Genomic DNA, 20,083 nt, shown 5'->3' with positions numbered 1-20,083 from the left:
GCTTGTGATCATTGTGTTTAACCAATGAAACAGGGCGAAAAATCATTCACATGACTTTGGGGCTGAGTTTCGAAAGCTTAACCTATCAGCAACAAAGCGAAATCTACACAATAGGCTACCTCAAACTGTCAGTTACACGACTGTGTATGTCGGTTAAGCCACTCCTATTTGGCATTTTAGTTATGGAGGCAGGAAGAAGCCCCCCCCCCCTCTGGGTGCTTGACTTGTCGCCATCTTTAACCATTCCGTGTCCGAATCGCAGTAGCTACACGTATGAAATAAAGTTCATTATAGCTACAATACATACAGATGCAGCCATTCAAAATGGGTGAGGTATTTCGCGGCATACCGCGACACGCCCACCGGGGTATCACGCGGTATCACGTGTGTCACGTGACTAACTATCCGGCGTCGCCTTGTAAAACCGCCAGGGGGAGCTTAACCTCTCATGTACAGCATTCGAGCCTTTAATTTTGAACTGTGTATTACAGCATGTTAATCATCAGTCATTCAAATGTTGGTATATTTTCTGAAAGCAAGATTGCTCAGTTGGACAAAAGTACACAACCTACCTTTATCAGAAATATTTATGCATCAAAGCCTTTACTGAAGATATTACTAATAGTATAAATAATGGATGACTTTGGACAAGCTGTATACTCAAAGTATAATTTCTTTAGCACATTTGTACAAGCACTTGGAATCTGTCCAAGCCATACTTTGTCAGGCATTTTGTTTTACTTCAACGGGCATAAAAACTTCCTTGCTTTTAACAGGGCGTTTCATAATTTCTAACTACGAAAATGATTTAAAATGCGACACCTATCATGAAAAGAAAAAAATACACACCAGTATTCCATTTCTCCCTAAACATTGTAAGCTTCGAAGTCTTTAACTAACGTGATACCGGAGTCAACAAGCATACTTTTAGAATTTGATTAAAAGGGAATATAATATGGAATCGCGTATCTCAAGAATTTAATAACGGTATGATTATATCCGTGTACTGCGGCAGGGCTGTGTAGGGCTGTTTCGCCTGCCTGCTTATGCGAGCTGTCTTGTAGCCTACTGGTCTAGGTGCGTGACTACCAACTGGCAGGTTGTGTGTTCGAATCCAGCTGGTGCTGGACCTTTCAGTTTTATTTATTTATTTTTTAATCGCGTAACATAAACATATTACCGTATGCAAACTGTACTGTATACAATATGTATATGTATATTTAATGTCTTAACTGTGTCCGTTTAAGTATTGAATATTCATATCTAATTTTACCACTGAAGGGAAATCTTAACATAAACATACAGTATATGGCTGGTCTCGGTACTTTAAAGAAAAAAATACACACCAGTATTCCATTTCTCCCTAAACATTGTAAGCTTCGAATGAAACCACTAAATAAAAATTAAATATAGAAATCTTAAGATTTGTTTTATTTAATGTTGGTAGCAGGATGAACTGTCAGAGTGTATATTTTGTCGCAAAGTTGCTACAAGATGTTAACAGTGAAAAAGGTATTTAGAAATGAGTTATTTCAAGGTGAAAAAGAAAACATACACGAAACATGGTTTCATTACGACCAGAATCGGTCTTGAGATATTTTTAACTTGATTTACAGTATTTGAGAGGTATGTCTTAACTACAGTGCTTAAGTACTGCTCACGTATATGTTTCTAGGTTTATATTATGCATTTCATACGGTCAAATTACTTTTGAGCAACTAATAAGAAGCGCGAAACGGTATGTGTTTTAGTTTCGTTTTGTGCTGGAACCCGTGGATTGATTAGAGATATCAAGTACATACAAGTCATTTTTTAAATGTTGTAGTTCGTCTTGAAAAAATGTTACGAGTACATCATCTATCAACAATTACACAGGTTCTGTTTCCATATTGCGGATTTTGGTTAGGTACAGTATTATCAAATCCAGTGGCGCTGTGTGTTAGTTTACTGAGTCCCAATCTGTGATTGAAACCTGTAAAACCGGTTTAATTCGTCACAGCCAGCACTCTTCAGGTGTGAGGGTCTTCTGCTCAGAATGAAACGCTAAAATGTTTGTGTATATTCTAATGGTAGTGGGGGCAGGGTGTGTGGGAACAGGTTTGTTCTTCACACCTGAAACATTTTCTCTGAAAGGATTTTCTTCGCAGTTTAACCGATCTTGTTACAGCATGTTACAGTTTACTATTATTAACCATATTAATTTTAAGTGCTTAATGTAAAATCTTGTAAAAATATATTTTCATTGTTCAAATATACATTAATATACATTAAGTCTGACTATCATATAATAAGTTAAATACAAAACTAAAGAAAAAATAGGGTTAAATATAATTCAAAATATTTTGCTAACAATGTTAACTGTTTATGAATAATAAAATGTATTAACTAAGGAGTAGGATGGCACAGTTGTTAGTATGTTTTTTGTTTTGTTTCTTTTTCATAAATACAACAGTAGTACCTGATGTCTCAGTGGCTTAAAATTAAATTATGCATGCAAACCTGTGAACTAGAAAGATAACTAAGATTTTAATACTAATTAAATGACCACGGGCACTTTCCACCCCCTCTACATTCTCAGAGTAGAACAGACTAACCTTCTAATGAAAGACGGTCCACCCCCCACGGACAGGAAAAGTGCCCACAGGCACTTAAACTTAATATGGTCAGTAACAGTAAACAGTAACATGGTCAGAAGGAGCACGTACAAACGTTTCCGAAATAACCACATGTAAGACTCTGATGCTTAAAATGTTTAGGGAGAAAGTGGAATACTGGTGTGTATTTTTTCTTTAAACTACCAATACCAGCCATATACAGTCTGTAACGTAGGGATTTCTATATGTCTTTATTTAGTGTTTACATTAGTGACAAAGGCTAAACTTTTAGCTTCAGTAACGTGTACATATCTCCCCTTTTTATAAAACGACTTGGTTGAAAACTGTTCCAGAGCCACTGTTGTTTCATCAGTGAAAAGTACATCATGAAATGCCTCTCCCTGTTCAATCCACTGGAAAAAAGAAAAGGAGCATAAAGCTTCTGATGGTCATAAACGATATTCATTTAGGAGCAGCATCAGAGGTATGTTTTTAACTGCACTGCATTGGAAAGAATACCATAGTGTGTTTTTTTTTACTCCCTGGCGGAAACTGGCTTCCAGAAGAATCAGTATGGCTCAGAGATTAAATAAAACTTCACAGACATTAACGAAGAGCATAACACGTGTACTGTATACACTGCAAGTACAACCCAACTCTCTGCAGGAGTGCTGGCTGTGACGAATTGAACCGGTTTCACGGGTATTTTCAAAGTAGGAGGTGAGATTTCCAGCGAAAGACACCCCCCCCCCCCCTCAAAAACCCAGTAAATACAGTACTTACTAGTTAAAGGCTAGGCTCCCGACTACGGCGAAAGGAACCCTTCTTTCATTAGAAGACAATGAACATATTTTAGCCCTGAATGAATTAATAGCAAACATGGTTTACATAAAAGACATTTTTCCAAGAAAGTTTAGCCTTTGTCACTAATGAAACCACTAAATAAAGACATAAATATAAAAATCTTAAGATTTTTAAAATACATGACTTTGCTAAAATTTATTTGAAAATAAAAACAATTACAACCGCCTGGGGAGAGAGAGAACAGGGGAGTTATGTTGGTTTTGCATAAGGGGCGGGGCTCTGGAAATTAGGTATGTTTGGGAATGTGTAGTTACATGTTCTGGCTGTTTGTGAATTATCGTTGTTGAGTATGGAGTGTTGAGGTATTGATTTTGTGTAATGCTTTATGTTGAAAATTGAGGTGGATTTTGTTTATGATAAACAGGATAAACTGGGATGGGAGGAAGGTTTGGTTTTGCATAAGGGGCGGGATTATGATAATTGGAGGACTTTGCGAGTGTAAAATGGTTTGATTATTTGATTTTGTATTGTGGTTGTTATCTATGTTTTTGGTTGGTATTATGTTTATATGGTTGTTTTTGTTGGTTGGTTGTTATTATGGTTATTAATAATACGATCTATAGTTGAAATCTGAGCCTAAATAAAAAGAAAAAGCAAGTGATTAGGTTTATGAGCAATCTAATTACTTATTCGTTTAAAAAGCTATATAAAATAAAGTTTATTATTAATTTGCTGGACAGAGCGGTGAACATTATTATGCATAAGACAAAGATAACGATCCTGATCAGTTTAGAAATCTGTGTACGCTGTAAGGTTTTTACTTCTTAAACTTTTAAAATACACGTTTTGAATAGAAAGAAATCCTCTTCCTGGTATAGCAAACCAGAACGTCTTTTTTCTCCAATCAGAGGGGTGTCAGATGGTGTCAGCCAATCACCATTCTGCGTTGGGTAGCAACGGGTGACTGTTCTCAGGCGGAAGATGTAAACAGCTTAATGTTCGTGTTAAATAATTTTTTTAAATTAAAATTCATTCTATACAGCAATCGCATATTTGGGTACCGTTTCATAAAACTTTCATGCTTAAAATGTTTAGGGAGAAATGGAAGACTGGTGTGTATTTTTTCTTTAAACTACCAAGACCAGCCATACACAGTACAGTTTACATACATACAGTAATGTTTATGTTCCGAAATTAATATCGTTTATGACCTTCAGATGCGTTATGCTCCTCTTTTTTTATGCTCAGCTACTAAAATTTCCCTTTAGTGGTAAAATCCATATAAATATTCAAAACTAAGCGGATTAAAATGTGCACAGTAAAGACATTAAATGATTAAATCTTTGCACTACCAACCAATGCACCACGAGTGCCCCTGTCGGTCATTTTGGCCAGCCAATCACTTGCCCTGCGGGTTTTTACCGCGCATTTTGAATGGCTGCATCTGTATATATTTTTGTGGTAAGAGGGAGCAAAACATCAGTATTTACTGTTAGTAATTAGTGTACGATTTATAATTGAAATCTGAGCCTAAATATAAAGTTAAAATCTCGACAAAGCAATGTAGGAAGTGTGCACACAGAAATACAAAGAAAATAAATCCTTTCTGACATCTAAAATCAGTTTCAGTCAAGGTCTCCAAAACGAACAAGAGGACATTTTCAATTATGCTGTGTTTATGTAGAATAAGTGATTTATGAGCAATCTGATTTCTTATTCTTTTAAAACGGTGAAATGTCAAATGCAAAAGATCGCACCAGAGACAGCACTATCTCTGCCTGTCATAGACATTCAGGAAAGGGTGAATGAAGTCATGTCAAGTACAATAATTCGGTGTTCAATAATAACAGTTGTAGGACAAGAAACAAAAGATAGTGAAAACTTAAGCTTTTTAAAGCTAAAACTAAAATTCATTCTACAAATTAAGGCAAATGAAAATTCAGGACGTTAAAGTGCTAGAGGTGTAAAAAATACAAAAATGCACATTTTTAGAAATGGAGCAGGTGTTACTTTGAAATAAGCAAACAGAAAAAAGCCATGACTATACAGATGCAGCCATTCAAAGTACGCGGTACAGAGATGTACCGGAGGTAATTGGCTACGGCGTCGCGCATTGTGACTCACGATGACGCGCGGTACCGCGGTACGTGATTGGTTGACCGACAGGGGCACTCGTGGTCCGTTGGTCTGTCGTAGAAAGATTTACAGTAAACGTCTTTACTGTGCCCGTTGTAGTATTGAATATTTATATGGAATTTTACCACTGAAGGGAAATCTTAGTAGCTGAGCATAAAAAGAATAGGAGCATACTGTAACGCGTGTGAAGGCCATAAACGATATTAATTTTGGAACATAAACATACAGTATATGGCTGGTCTTGGTACTTTAAAGAAAAAATACACACCAGTATTCCATTTCTCCCTAAACATTTTAAGCATCGAAGTCTTTAACTAACGCGATACCGGAGTCAACAAGCATACTTTTAGAATTTGATTAAAAGGTAATATAATATAGAATCGCGTATCTAAAGAAATTAATAACGATATAATTATATTCATGTACCGCAACACAAGAATAGTACACGCTGTACATTGTCTGTTGATAATGTTTCTGTAGTGCTTTTTCAGCACTCTGCATGTGACCTTGCTGGTGGCGCTGTGGGTTAGGTTCCTGACTCCCATGTCACACGGTCTAAGATCGAATCCCACTGGAAACATTTCTTTGAAAGAATGAAACGTTTCCCTTGGTCAGGGATTAAATAAAACCTCACTCGCATCAAACAAATTTATATTTTTAAATATCACAACAGGATCGAATTTAAGTCATTTTAATAACAATGAATAGTCACCTATGTGTTACAAAATAAACATTTATATTGATTTGAATCGCGTTTTGATTTAAATCGTAAACACGTGTTTAAATATATGTGTTTTTTTATTCACAATCAGACAAATGCAACATAAATTGATATCTTTGTCTTCTAAGTATCTTAATAAACTTTCAGCATAGCTTTCTCCCCGTTTAGATTTATTTTTCTTGGGATCTTGGGATCAAACGTGGAAAGATTAGATTGTAATCGTTTTTATTTTTTAAATACATTTTATAAAAGTGTAATCTATGCTAAAAAGTTGTACACCACCTGCTATAAAGATACATATTGTAATACTTTCGGGTTCGGATAGTTAAAACAAGTTAAAGCCTTGATTTTAAATATCACCTTTAAAAGTGGAATCTCAAAGCAAAGTAAATACCCAACACTGATTGTACCCATCTGTCATGCTAATAAAGCACCTTGAATTTAATTGAATTGAGGGAGAGAGGGGGGGAGGGCGAGCGAGAGAGCCAGGACAGACAGGCAAATAAGATACACTCCACAGACATTCACAACAGCGACATATCATATAACGTTTGCACATATAGTTAAGTTATTACTTGGTTTTCAAAGTGCAATGAAATACAATATTGTTGTTGTTGCTGTTATTGTTGTTTTTATCCTGTAAAGCGTTTTGAGAAGCCACCTTTAAAGGCGATATATAAAAGTGCTGATTCTTATGGAATGTGTTCCGCCGGGGATTCAAAAAATTTATTTTTTTTAATCGCGTATCTAAGGAAATAGCAGTATAACTTTGTTCATATACAAACAGTGGCATGTTACATTATTAATTTGGGTGTCTCCTCTTCCCAGAAAGCTCTAAATTGCATTTTGAGTGCGGTTTTTGACTTTTTCTAAATTGCAACCAATAAATAAAGCTGATACGGTTTAGACTTATTTTAAACTGTATTACAGCAGCACAATGGACAATGCAACGTAAATTGCAAAAATGCACTTGGAATTTGTCCAAGCCCTACTTTGTCAGGCATTTTCTTTTACTGTAAAGGACATAAAAACTCCCTTGCTTTTAACAGAGCGTTTCATAATTTCTAACTACGAAAATTATTTAAACTGCGACACTTATCATTCATTCCATTCCATTCCATTATCAGTCTTCCATTTCTGCCTAAACATTTTAAGCATGAAAGTTTTATGAAACGGTACCCAAATATGCGATTGCTTTATAGAATGAATTTTAATTTTAAAAAATTATTTAACACGAAAATTAAGCTGGAAATCTCGCCCCCTTCTACTTTGAAAATACCTGTGAAACCGCTTTAATTCGTCACAGCCAGCACTCCCGCAGAGAGGGGGGTTGTACTCATTAATGTCTTAGCCGGAACACATCATTATATCTCATTTTGTATTTCTATAAAAAAATAGTTTGCCCAGCTTAACACTATTGCTGTTGTTTTTATCCTGTAAAGCATCCTTACACAAAGCAGAAACTTCTTGTATTTTCCGATGACATACAAGTGGAAAGATTACAGATTTTAATCGTCTTTTTTCTGAACCAGGGAAAATCTGATCATGTTTCTCTATAACAATAATAAAAAACTTTATTTTACATATCACCTTTAAAAGTGGCATCTCAAAGCAATACAGTAGATGTAAACCACAGATTACAAAGTAAATACCCAGACAAACGCAAACGCGTTTTTAATAAAATGTTTTTATTCATTCAGCAGAGAGAGCGTAAAACCTGGGCGTAACAGCTGTTCCTTTTTCTGATCACCCGCTCTCTGGATAAAAGTCTAACCTGTCCTGTTCTTTGTTTTCCTAATTTGCTGATTATGCCTTCTGCGATCCACACCTGCCCTCACATCTAAAGAAGACTATTTTAAATTTCTTTGCGCGGTCCATTGTGCAATTAACCCTTGTATGTGCTGTCCTTAAGGTGATATCACATAAAGGTGATATGTAAAATAATGTTTTTTTATTATTGTTTTAGAGAAACATGATCAGATTTTCCCCGGTTCAGAAAAAAAGATCTTAAGTATACTAGTTTGGCACTCTTCTCATCCCCTCTTTGCTTTTGGTTTTGAATAGAGTCACATGAAGAGAGAGGTGAAACAGCCCTACACAGCCCTGTCGCAGTACACGAATATAATTATATCTTATTAATTTCTTTAGATACGCGATTCTTTTAATACAGTCTTTAAATAATTTTCGTAGTTAGAAATTATGAAACGCTCTGTTAAAAGCAAGGGAGTTTTTATGTCCGTTGCAGTAAAAGAAAATGCCGGACAAAGTAGGGCTTGGACAGATTCCAAGTGCATTTTTGCAATTTACGTTGCAACAGACAATGTACAGCGTGTACTATTCTTTTGTTGCGGTACATGAATATAATTAGATCGTTATTAATTTCTTTAGATACGCGATTCCATATTATATTCCCTTTTAATCAAATTCTAAAAAGTATGCTTGTTGACTCCGGTATCACGTTAGTTAAATAATATGGAATCACGTATCTAAAGAAATTAATAATGATATTAATTTAAGGATCTAAATAACTAAATATATGTATCTATTTAGCAGGTAGTATTTCTAGTATTTCTATTTCTATTATATTCCACTTTCTTTGTTAACACGTTTTATTAACACCCGAATCGCTGCGGGTGAAGAAAAAAGTGAATCCTGTTTTTTGTTATGGTCTGTAGCTCAAATCCCGCTTAACTAAAAATTAGACACAAGAAGAGTATTACTGGACAAAGTTGTGAGGCTCTGGTGGAATTTCTCTGTAAACTGAAAAGTTATAGAGGAGACATGTTGTGTATTGCCTCTTTTTACACTTGTAAAAAAGAACATTCCAATGTTATTATGACACGGAACATATTGTTAGTTATGTAGCACTTTGTGTTTGCACCCTACACCCTGCGGGACCGCTGTGTTCATATGTTCACAATGCGAGAAATACTGCTCAATACGTGTTCGTGTGAACAACCTGCATAGGTGATATTTAGAAATATATATTGTAGTGTTGATGTAGTTGTAGTGCTGCTGTAGTATTACTGCACAAACAGTACTATAAGACTTCCTATTGATATGTGTACGGCTGTTTCACCACCATGCTATGTCAATGTGTCTGTGGCGTGGTAGCTTAAGTGCCTGACTTATAAGTATGAGGTTGGGTGTTCAAATACAGCAATCGCTCTGAGTTTTCTTTTAAAAAACATAGACATAGACATTTCTTTGAAAAACTAAAATAGCAAATATTATTGGCATTATAGTGACATTTTTTATATTTCTAAATGTCACAATATGTTCGTACTGTATGTACACAGCAGTACTGCAAGGTGTAGGGTGCAAGCCGGACGTTGCGCATGCGCCTGGCACTGCGGCCAAGGAGCACCCAGCTGGGTCTCTCTCTCACCCGGAGTGCTGGCTGTGCCGAATTTCACTCTACGAAGTCTGAGTCTCTGTGTCTACATTGTTTGTAAACAAACCGGTTTCACAGGTTTTTTTTCCACCTTCTTCGTTTTCAAAGGAGAATAGGGCAGATTCACAATGCGAAGCTGTGTTACTCTTCTGTGTAAAAAAATGGTTTGAACATCATGGCTGCTGTTTTTAATTCTTAAAAAGTAAATCAAAAACAAGATATAATGATGTGTTCCTGCTTAGACAAAAAAACGGGTGATTTTTTTCCTCCTGATCAGCTTAGAATCTCTGTGTATGCTGTAAGGTTTTTACTTCTTAATTAAACGTTTAAAATACACATTTCGAATGTATTTTAGAATGGCTCTAAAAACAGTGTGCCGCCCACTGCGCTGCGTCAGAGGGGGAGGCGGCACAGAGAGGGAGGAAGCGCTGAGCTCAGTATTGCACAATGGCCTCAAAGCACCAATTGCGTCTGCATTCATAACTTAGTGTTTAAAATTAAACAACAGAAATCACTTTCTTTGACTTTTAAGTCCCTTGATTATCATTAAGCACAGGTTTCTCAGCACTCAGACTACTTTTTGATACCATTGTTGGACAAAGCAGGAACTTATTGTACTTTCTAATGATATTACAGGTGGAAAGATTACAGATTTTAATCATCTTGAATTTTGTTATACATTTTAGAAAAGTTTTATCTATACATACACCACAAAACTATTCTCGATTGTATTTCTGAATGTTATGTTACACTTAGTTCATTGTTTTAAATACATCTAATTAAGAACGTTAGGTGTTCGCATAAACTATTAGTAATCAATAATATTACATTTAGCACTATAATAAATTGTGCTAATAATAAAGTATATTCTACTCTGAGAATGTAGGGGGAAGGAAAAATGCCCGTGGTCTTTTCACTGATAAACTTGTGTTAACAAAAACTACAGTATGCTTAAGAGTTGTTAAACCGGTTTTTATTTATTTTTTCAGCACAGCCAGCTGGCTGTGCCTGCTAGAGCGCCACAATTCACACTCAACCACATCACAGATCACAGATCACAGATCAGTCCCAGTGTGTGAGATCTTGCTGTTTGATATGTGTTTGATCTTTGATCTGAGCTTTAATAGAGAGCTTATCTCTATTAATGTATTAATATCGAGTGGTATTAAATGCAACTTTTTTGTATAGATGACACTTTTCTAAAGTGTATTTAAAAATAAAAACGATTACAATTGGCACGCCTGTAGCTTTTTCACGAAACCTCCTAGACTTACGAAAACACTTGCTGTGTGTACAAAGTACATGTGAAAGTTTTCAAAGCCTTCACTATGTCGTTTTTAAGCCATTCTTCTGTCCATATCTTTGGACGGGAAACACAGAAAGCTTTTAAACCAAATGCATTTTAAAGACCACAACTCCAGAAAATCTCCACAGCCTCCACATAAAACTATCCGTGAGCTAATTCTCTTTTTTTAAACCTCTGGTTTTTCATCGATGCGTAATTACGCACTAACTGGAACCCGGGGGGACCGCTGTGTACACATGTTCACCACGTGAGAAATACTGCTCAATACGGCTTCATGCGAAAAACCCGTATATCACCATAGGAAGCAGAACAGCACAGCCTGAAATGGCCGAAACGTTTAGTTGTCTTTCTTCATGCTGTATGTGGCTACCCACCTGTATTAAACCTATTTCACTCAGTAGTCTAAACTAAGTGTAAAGTGCTATGAGGGAAAAAAGTCTCCGCAGGAGCACATCTGCAATAAAAAGCAACCAGTTTGACATGTACAGTAAAATGTGACATCTCTGGAGCATCGAGTATATATCCAACAGTGTGAGCTAATTTTCAAGGCTATTAAAGTTGATTGAGTTACTGTAACAGTCCGGGTGTGGCGAGTTTCTACTGTCCCCTGACTGTCTTGGATGAAAGGAACCTGTCTTTCATTGGAAGACAATTAATCTATTTTACTCGTACATGAGAATATAATATAAATACACCAAGGGATTGGGCTGAGTTCAGATTACAAAAAAATCTGTGAGCCTGCACTACAGCGGCCATAGTATGGAAACAAATACTTTTTATGTGAAGAGACGTGGTGCTTCAGCTGCCTGTGTGCATTAAACGAGAGAGTGTGGTGTTACTTTTTGTCAGTGAAAAAGTGTGTGTGTGTGTGTCTCGCTCTCTGTACTCATCTTTACTGAAAAATAAATCAGTTTTTCATTCAACGAGTGCTTGGGTCACTGTGACACAATAATAATAATGGCACAATATTATAAATACCCAATTAGGCTGGGCAATCAAATTTTTTAATTAAAAATAAATAAATAAAAAATTAGATGTAATGGTGTGTTCCTGCTTAACTTAGATATTGCATGACTTGAAAAGCGATAAAAACAGGTTTCGATAGTTATTAACCACTTTTTGTGCACGAGAAATGGGTGATTTTTCTTCCTCGTCATCAGATCTTTCTTGGAAAAATGTCTTTCTTTCTTACCAGCTGCGATTCGGGCATAGAAGGGTTAAAAAGAAAGTCAGACAGGCAGGGGAAAGGGTGAGTTGTGAAACTGTTACCTGTCCTGGATAAAGCGGTTCGAAAATAGGTGGATTTACACCTGTGAAAAGCATTCCAATTTTAATGCAATACGGAAGACATTATTCATAAAAAATGATCTTGTACGGTCTGTAAACTGAAAATTTATGAAGGAGACACATTGAGTATTGCCTCTTTTTACATTTGGAAGAACATTCCAATGTTAATGCGACACTGAAGATATTATTAATAACCTTTTAAATCTGAAGGGAGATCTAAAGGGATCCACAAGGTACAGGTTCCTGCTAGATATTCAGAGGGAAAGACAGTGACGTCACCGCGCAGGCTAGTGTTTCTAATGTCAGGCGTATGTGTTAAATATATTTAGATCTTTGAATTAATATTGTTATTGATTTTTTTAGCCTCACAACATTGTCCAATGATACTCTTCTTGTGTCTAATATTTAGTTAAGCAGGATTTGAGCATAAAAAAACAGGATTCACTTTTTTCACATATTGATGATAATTATATCAGTAGCAGTTTGAAACTATTCATTGTTATTAATAAATGCCTTAGATTTGAGCATGTTGTGATATTTAGAAATATAAAAAAGTCAATAGAGTGTCCATAATATTGCTATTTTGCTATTGCTATTTTTGTTTTTCAAAGAAATGTTTATTTATTAAAAGAAAACTCATGGTAATAGCTGGATTTGAACACCCAACCTTATAACACTTATAAGTCAGTCACTTAAACCATCACACCACTGACAATCACAAGAAGTAGTGAAACAGTCATACATATATCAGTAGATATGTGTACTGTATGTACTACTGTTTGTGCTACAGTACCTGAATTTAATTATATCGTTATTAATTTCTTTAGATTCGCGATTCGATATTATATTCCCTATTAAACAAATTCTAAAAGTATGCTTTTGTTTACTCCGATATTGAGCGTATTCGCATAAAAGCTTAAAAGGATCACTTTTCTCACAAAGTACTGTATATAAACGTACAGTAACATGGTCAGAAGGAGCACGTAAAAATTTTTCCAAAATAACCACATGTAAGTTTGATGCTTAAAATGTTTAGGGAGAAATGGAATACTGGTGTGTATTTTTTCTTTAAAATACCAATACCAGCAATATACAATTTACATAATATGTTTATGTTCCTAAATTAATATCATTTATGACCTTCAGATGCGTTATGCTCCTCTTTTTTTATGCTCAGCTACTAAAATTTCTTTTAGTTTAAAAATTCCAAATAAATATTCAATACTAAGCAGATTAAAATGTGCACAGTAAAGAGATTAAATGATTAAATCTTTTCACTACCGACCAATGCACCACAAGTGCTCCTGTTGGTCATTTTGGCCAGCCAATCATGTACCGCAGTATGGGGCAGTGGTTCGCGCATGCGTGTGGTATGGGTTTGTACCGCAAACTTTGAATCGCTGCATCTGTATATATACATTGTACATTTTATAGGGATTATAAAGATTATTTATAAGTCTTTTAAGAACTAAAGTTTTTTGTTTTAAATTATTTTACATTTTTACATGGTAGAAGTTCTATAATGAAACCGATACACCAATCAACTTATTGTCAGTGCGCCTCTTGAAGTATTTGTAGGAAGAGGCAGAATGTTTTTCTGTCTATAAAAAGGTGGATTTACCCAGTCATAAATGGTAAATAAAAACAGTTTCTCTGAAAATAAAAACAAAACAAAGAAAAGGTTAGTGGATTTTGTATAGAAGGAAAAGACAAGGCCAATAAAGGGGAAGCATAAGTCTGTGACAAAACTGTCAAAGTAAAATTGATTCCGATTTTTAAGTTTGTTAATAATAATAATAATAATAATAATAATAACAACAACAACATCACTTTATTAACCCTTTACAATTTCTTGCATTAGGAATTATGCCGGCTAGTTAGTCCTGGCTGAACTAGCGAGAAATTGTGCACATGGAAAGTGACTGTGTGTCCTCCGGTCTCGACTCTTAGAACAAAGTTAATTCCTGGCACTCGGACACACTGGCTGTCACGTGATTGTCTGAGAATGTCCCGGAGAAGCCATCTTCTGGGCCCTGTGCTGCCTCTTTTATCTGGAGAAACTACAGTCGTTCATTGGTTGAAAGTTTCACGGGCATTCGAGACCCACGTGGGTTTACCCTGCCCTACCAGTTCCTGATTGGCTGATCGAGGTGGAGGATGAGTAACAATGCTCTCTGACATCAGGGTTGTAAACAACCTGGGATGAGACTCTCCCAAGGAATCTCAAAGACAGTAAGGCGCCAGAGATTACCATTTATTAGGGTGGCTGGAGAATCTCAACCTTGGGAGCACCACTGAGATGAGGGAGAGTGGACTGGAAAAAGGGAGCAGCAAACTTAATAAGCCTTGCCGCTACACCAGTGTCTCCATTGCAGCATCAACTATTTAGATATCAACTCTGTTATTTTCCTGAAGTTAATAATCAATTTCCAGCAAAAAATTAAAGCATTTTGATGTCATTTGTTATCAAAAGCTGTTCTCTTAAACACCTCTTGTATTTTACCTGTGTCTAATATTAAAATACTGAAAAGAGAAGAAAACACAACTTTTCAGCTGTGGAGCCTTCTTTGGGTGTGAAAGGCTCCACCCACACCCAAAGAAGGCTCCACAGCTGAAAAGTTGTGTTTTCTTTATTCACTTTTCAGCCTGGCATAAACCTATTACTTGTCCTTTGCAGCTTACGCATGCTGATGCAGCTACCCATCTGACACCTGAGAAGGTCTCCACAGCTGAAAAGTTGTGTTTCCTGTCTTCTCTTTTCTGCATGGAATAAACCTTTTACTTGCTCCTTTGCAGCCTACGCATGCTGACGCAGCTACCCACATGAACTAATATTTAAACAATTTTTAATTCCAAGAAGTCTGAGTATTGGAAATAGTTTAGATGGGGAATTAACAGAGTTTACTAACATGTCTGTGTTCTTTTTTGGTTTAGGTCTTACCATTCCCAAGCCAAGTAGTGTATAATCGAGTTGGGAAGTGTGGCAGTCGCACTGTAGTCCTGCTGTTGCGCATTCTGTCAGAGAGACACCAGTTTAATTTGGTCTCCTCTGACATCCATAACAAAACCAGGCTGACCAAGCATGAACAGGTAAGAACACAGAATCTGTGCTTGCTATTTTAATTCATTTTTTGAGATGTAAAACTTTCTAGTTTTCTAGTCCTAGTCTCTTCTTACCTATGAAAACATTCTAATTTTGTTTTAAAAGAAAAAAAGAAATGAGAACATTATGCACACTAATGTGGGAGTAATGTGGAACAAGCTACCCAGCTACTTTGTTGACACCAGAAGCCTTTCTTATTTCAAGAAATGGCCAGATCAGGATCCCTGGATCCAAATGAGTTACATGGACTGAATCTCCTCTTCTCATTTGTAACCTTTTTTGTGTTCTTATTAAGGTTTCAATAGGTTTCTGTCAACACTGTCCTTCACTCATAAAATAAAATTAATCACATCAGGCAATCTACCTTTTCACAATGCAGTGTGCAATTCATCAGATAAAGTTATGAATCAGTTAATGTTTTGAGACCAGCTAGAGGTGTGTCCATCTCTTAGTACAAATGCAGCCATTCAAAATGCACTGTAAAAGCCCGTACTACACGAAATGATCTGCAGATCAGTGCGCCATACCGCAGTACGTGATTGGCTGGCCAAAATGACCAACAGGTGGCACTCATGGTGCATTGGTTGTTAGTAAAACGATTGCTTCATTTAATCTCTTTACTGTGCACGTTTAAATTATCTTATTGAATATTAATATGGAATTTTACAACTAAAGGGAAATTTAGGTAGCTGAGCATAAAAAGAAGAGGAGCATAACGTGTCTGATGGTCATAAATTATATTAATTTAGGAATATAAACATATTATGTAAGGTGTATATGGTGTGTATTGGTAGTTTAAACAAATAAATACTGTTAATTAATAATAAGTACAAACCAGTATTCTGCTTTCTTTATAAACATTTTAAGCATCAAAGTCTTTCATTTGGCTACTTCCTGTGGTTATTTCAGAAAAGTTAAAAAAGTTATAATTTTTTAACCTTTTCTGTGAATACACTCGTTATCGCAGGAAAAAAAGGCATCCTTTTTAGAATTTGATTAATAGGGAATATAATATGGAATCGCGTATCTAAATAAATTAATAACAATATAATTATATTCTTATAGCTCAAATTATCACAGTAGTACACTTTCTTTGTAAATGTCTGCATCAGTTTAACTTATTTCCACATGCTTATGTGTGTGGTGTAATGGTTTAGGCGTATGCCTTGCATGCTGCAGGGTGGGGGTTTGAACCCACCTGTAGCCGTGAGTTTTCTTTTAACAAATAAACATTTATTTGAAAAACTAAAATAGCGAATATTATGGACACTAAATTTACATTTTTTATATTTCTAAATATCACAACATGTTCAAAGCTGTGTCTGTTTGTCTGTCCTTTGATGGACTGGCTCTATGTCCAGGGTGTATTCTGCCTTGTGTCTGTTGCTTGCTGGGATAGGATCCAAATCCTCTGTACTGGATAAAGAAATTAGAAAATGGTTGGAAGTAAAGGCACTGTGTGGATGGAATTATACACAGTGCTAGAAACCCACTATGAGATAGCGGAATCTCACTGAGGATAAATTATTTTATAGTGCTGGCTTAAGGAAACAGCCTTTCCACCTCTCTTGCACATCAGTATCCATACCTAGTTATTCCTTCAATTCATGTGCATCCAACACACAGTTCAATGCTAGCAACTACACAAAATCTAAAATACAATCCTCATTTTAGTATCTATGTAAACATACAGTCTGTTAACTTTATCATCTTTCTCTGCAGTCTATAACATCTACTGTCATTTTTTTCAGAAGTATGCTTAACCCTATAAGGAAGTGATCTTGTTATCAGTGTATTCCTCAGCTTTCCCCAAATTATCTTTTTCCTACCTACGGATGCAGTCATTCAAAATGGGTGGGGTATTTCGCGGTATACCCCGGTGGGCGTGTCGCAGTATCACGGAGTATCACGGGGTTAATCACTCATGTACAGCATTTGAGCTTTTAAATTTAAACTGTGTATTACAGCATGTTAATCATCAGTCATTAAAAAGTTGGTATATTTTATGAAAGCAAGATTGCTCAGTTGGACAAAAGTACACAACCTACCTTTATCATAAATATTTATGCATCAAAGCCTTTGCCGAAGATATTGCTAATAGTATTAATTATGAATGACTTTGGACAAGCTGTAAACTCAAAGTATAATTTCTTTAGCACATTTGTACAAGCACTTGGAATCTGTCCAAGCCCCACTTTGTCAGGCATTTTCTTTTACTGCAACGGACATAAAAACTCCCTTGCTTTTAACAGAGCGTTTCATAATTTCTAACTACGAAAATTATTTAAACTGCGACACTTATCATTCAACCAGAGCTCAAAATATCACAAGTATCCTCAAGAGCACAGCAAAGACTGTATTAAAAGATACTTGTATCAGATACATGAGAATCCAGGTTTTTTTTATCAACGCTTTCTTTTCCGTATACCAGATATTATCGAACCACTTCAGAAGGGTGTCAGCCAGTCAGATTCCAGGAATCGGTAAAGAAAAAATACACACCGGTATTCCATTTCTCCCTAAACGTTTTAAGCATCGAAGTCTTTAACTAACATGTGAAATAGCATGTAAAAAAGTGGTAGTTTTAAGCTTTTCTGCTAATACAATATGGAATCGCGTATCTAAAGAAATTAATAACGATATGATTATATTCGTGTACTGCGACATTTCTTTGAAAAAATAGAATAGCAATATTATGGACAATTAATTGACTTTTATATTTTTAAATATCACAACATGATAGAATTTAAGTCATTTTAATAACAATGAATAGTCACCTTTGCGTTACAATATAAACATTTATATTGATTTAAATCACGTTTTGATTTAAATCGCAAACGCGTGTTTAAATATATGTGTTTTTTTATTCACAATCAGACAAATGTAACAAATTGATATCTTTATCTTCTAAGTATCTTAATAAACTTTCAGCATAGCTTTCTCCCCGTTTAGATTTATTTTTCTTGGGATCTTGGGATCAAACATGGAAAGATTAGATTGTAATAGTTTTTATTTTTTAAATATATTTTAGAAAAGTGTAATCTATACTAAAAAGCTGTACACCACCTGCTATAAAGATACATATTGTAATACTTTCGGGCTCAGATAGGACGGACACAAGAACTCAGACTTGCGGAGTTAAATCTCAACAAAACAACAACAAATCTCAATATCTTGTTCGAATTATTCATAATACAAACCAAAAACTCTCTCAAATTCCTCCAATTATCATAACCCCTTAAAACCAAACCCTCCACCCATCCCAGTTTATCCTCTTTATCATAAACAAAATCCAGCTCAATTTTCAACATAAAGCATTACACAAAATCAATACCTCAACACTCTGTACTCAACAACGATAATTCACAAACAGCCAGAACATGAAACTCCACATTCCCAAATAGACCTCATTTCCATAGCCCCGCCCCTTATGCAAAACCAACACCCCTCCCCTGTTCTCTCTCTCCGCTGGCGTTTGTAATTGTTTTTATTTTTAAATAAATTTTAGCAAAGTCATGTATTTTAAAAATCTTAAGATTTCTATATTTATGTCTTTATTTAGTGGTTTCATTAGTGACAAAGGCTAAACTTTCTTGGAAAAATGTATTTTATGTAAACCATGTCTGCTATTAATTAATTTAGGGCAAGAATATGTTCATTGTCTTCCAATGAAAGAAGGGTTCCTTTCGCCGTAGTCGAGTTGACATTAAAAGCTCGCCACGCCCGGACTGTTACACCAACACATTAGCATGTTAAAGCGATTTCATTGAGGAGCCTAGCTTTCTTAACTAGTAAGTACTGTACTTTTGGAGGGTGGGAGGTGTCTTTCGCTGGAAACTTGCCCCCTTCTACTTTGAAAATACCTGTGAATCCGGTTTAATTTGTCACAGCCAGCACTCCCGCACAGGGGGTTGTACTCGTTAATGTCTAAGCCGGAACACATCATTATATCTCATTTTGTATTTGTATAAAAAAATTGTTTGCCCAGCCTAACACTATTGTTGTTATTGTTTTTATCCTGTAAAGCACTTTGAGGAGCACAGCTTTCTCACCATTAGATTACTTTTTGATACCATCGTTACACAAAGCAGAAACTTCTTGTATTTTCCGATGACATACAATTGGAAAGATTACAGATTTTAATCGTCTTTTTTCTGAACCAGGGAAAATCTGATCATGTGTCTCTATAACAATATTAAAAAAAATTATTTTACATATCACCTTTAAAAATGGCATCTCAAAGCAATACAGTAGATGTAAACCACAGATTACAAAGTAAATACCCAGACAAACGCAAACACGTTTTTAATAAAATGCTTTTATTCATTCAGCAGAGAGAGCGTAAAACCTGGGCGTAACAGCTGTTCCTTTTTCTGATCACTCGCTCTCTGGATACACGTCTCACCTGTCCTGTTCTTTGTTTTCCTAATTTGCTGATTATGCCTTCTGCGATCCACTCCTGCCCTCACACCTAAAGAAGACTATTTTAAATTTATTTGCGTGGTCCATTGTGCAATTAACCCTTGTATGTGCTGTCCTTAAGGTGATGTCACATAAAGGTGATATGTAAAATAATGTTTTTTATTATTGTTATAGAGAAACATGGTCAGATTTTCCCTGGTTCAGAAAAAAAGATCTAAAGTATACTAATTTGTCACTAGTATACTTTTAATACAATCTTTGCTGTGCTCTTGAGGATCCTTGTGATATTTCGAGCTCTGGTTGAATGATAAGTGTC

The 20,083-nt window shown here is 35.6% G+C and overlaps 1 protein-coding gene across 3 annotated transcripts in view; it reads left to right on the top strand.

Annotated features, from left to right (window-relative positions):
• usta (uronyl 2-sulfotransferase a) overlaps window positions 1-20,083 on the top strand; it is a 313,485-nt gene that overhangs the window by 126,588 nt on the left and 166,814 nt on the right. For 2 of the 3 annotated variants that reach the window (XM_088625123.1, XM_088625121.1), the window contains exon 3: window positions 15,177-15,332. The exons of the other annotated variant lie outside the window; for it this stretch is intronic. In XM_088625123.1, coding sequence (XP_088481249.1) covers window positions 15,177-15,332 — 156 coding nt within the window. The remainder of the gene's footprint in view (window positions 1-15,176; window positions 15,333-20,083) is intronic. 3 annotated transcript variants of the gene reach the window in all.

Source organism: Lepisosteus platostomus, chromosome 3 (genome assembly GCF_059453375.1).
Source record: "Lepisosteus platostomus isolate fLepPlt1 chromosome 3, fLepPlt1.hap1, whole genome shotgun sequence".
Classification (NCBI taxonomy): Eukaryota; Metazoa; Chordata; class Actinopteri; order Semionotiformes; family Lepisosteidae; genus Lepisosteus; species Lepisosteus platostomus.
Note: the sequence above shows the minus strand (reverse complement) of the source record. Positions and strands in the feature narration are given on the sequence as shown.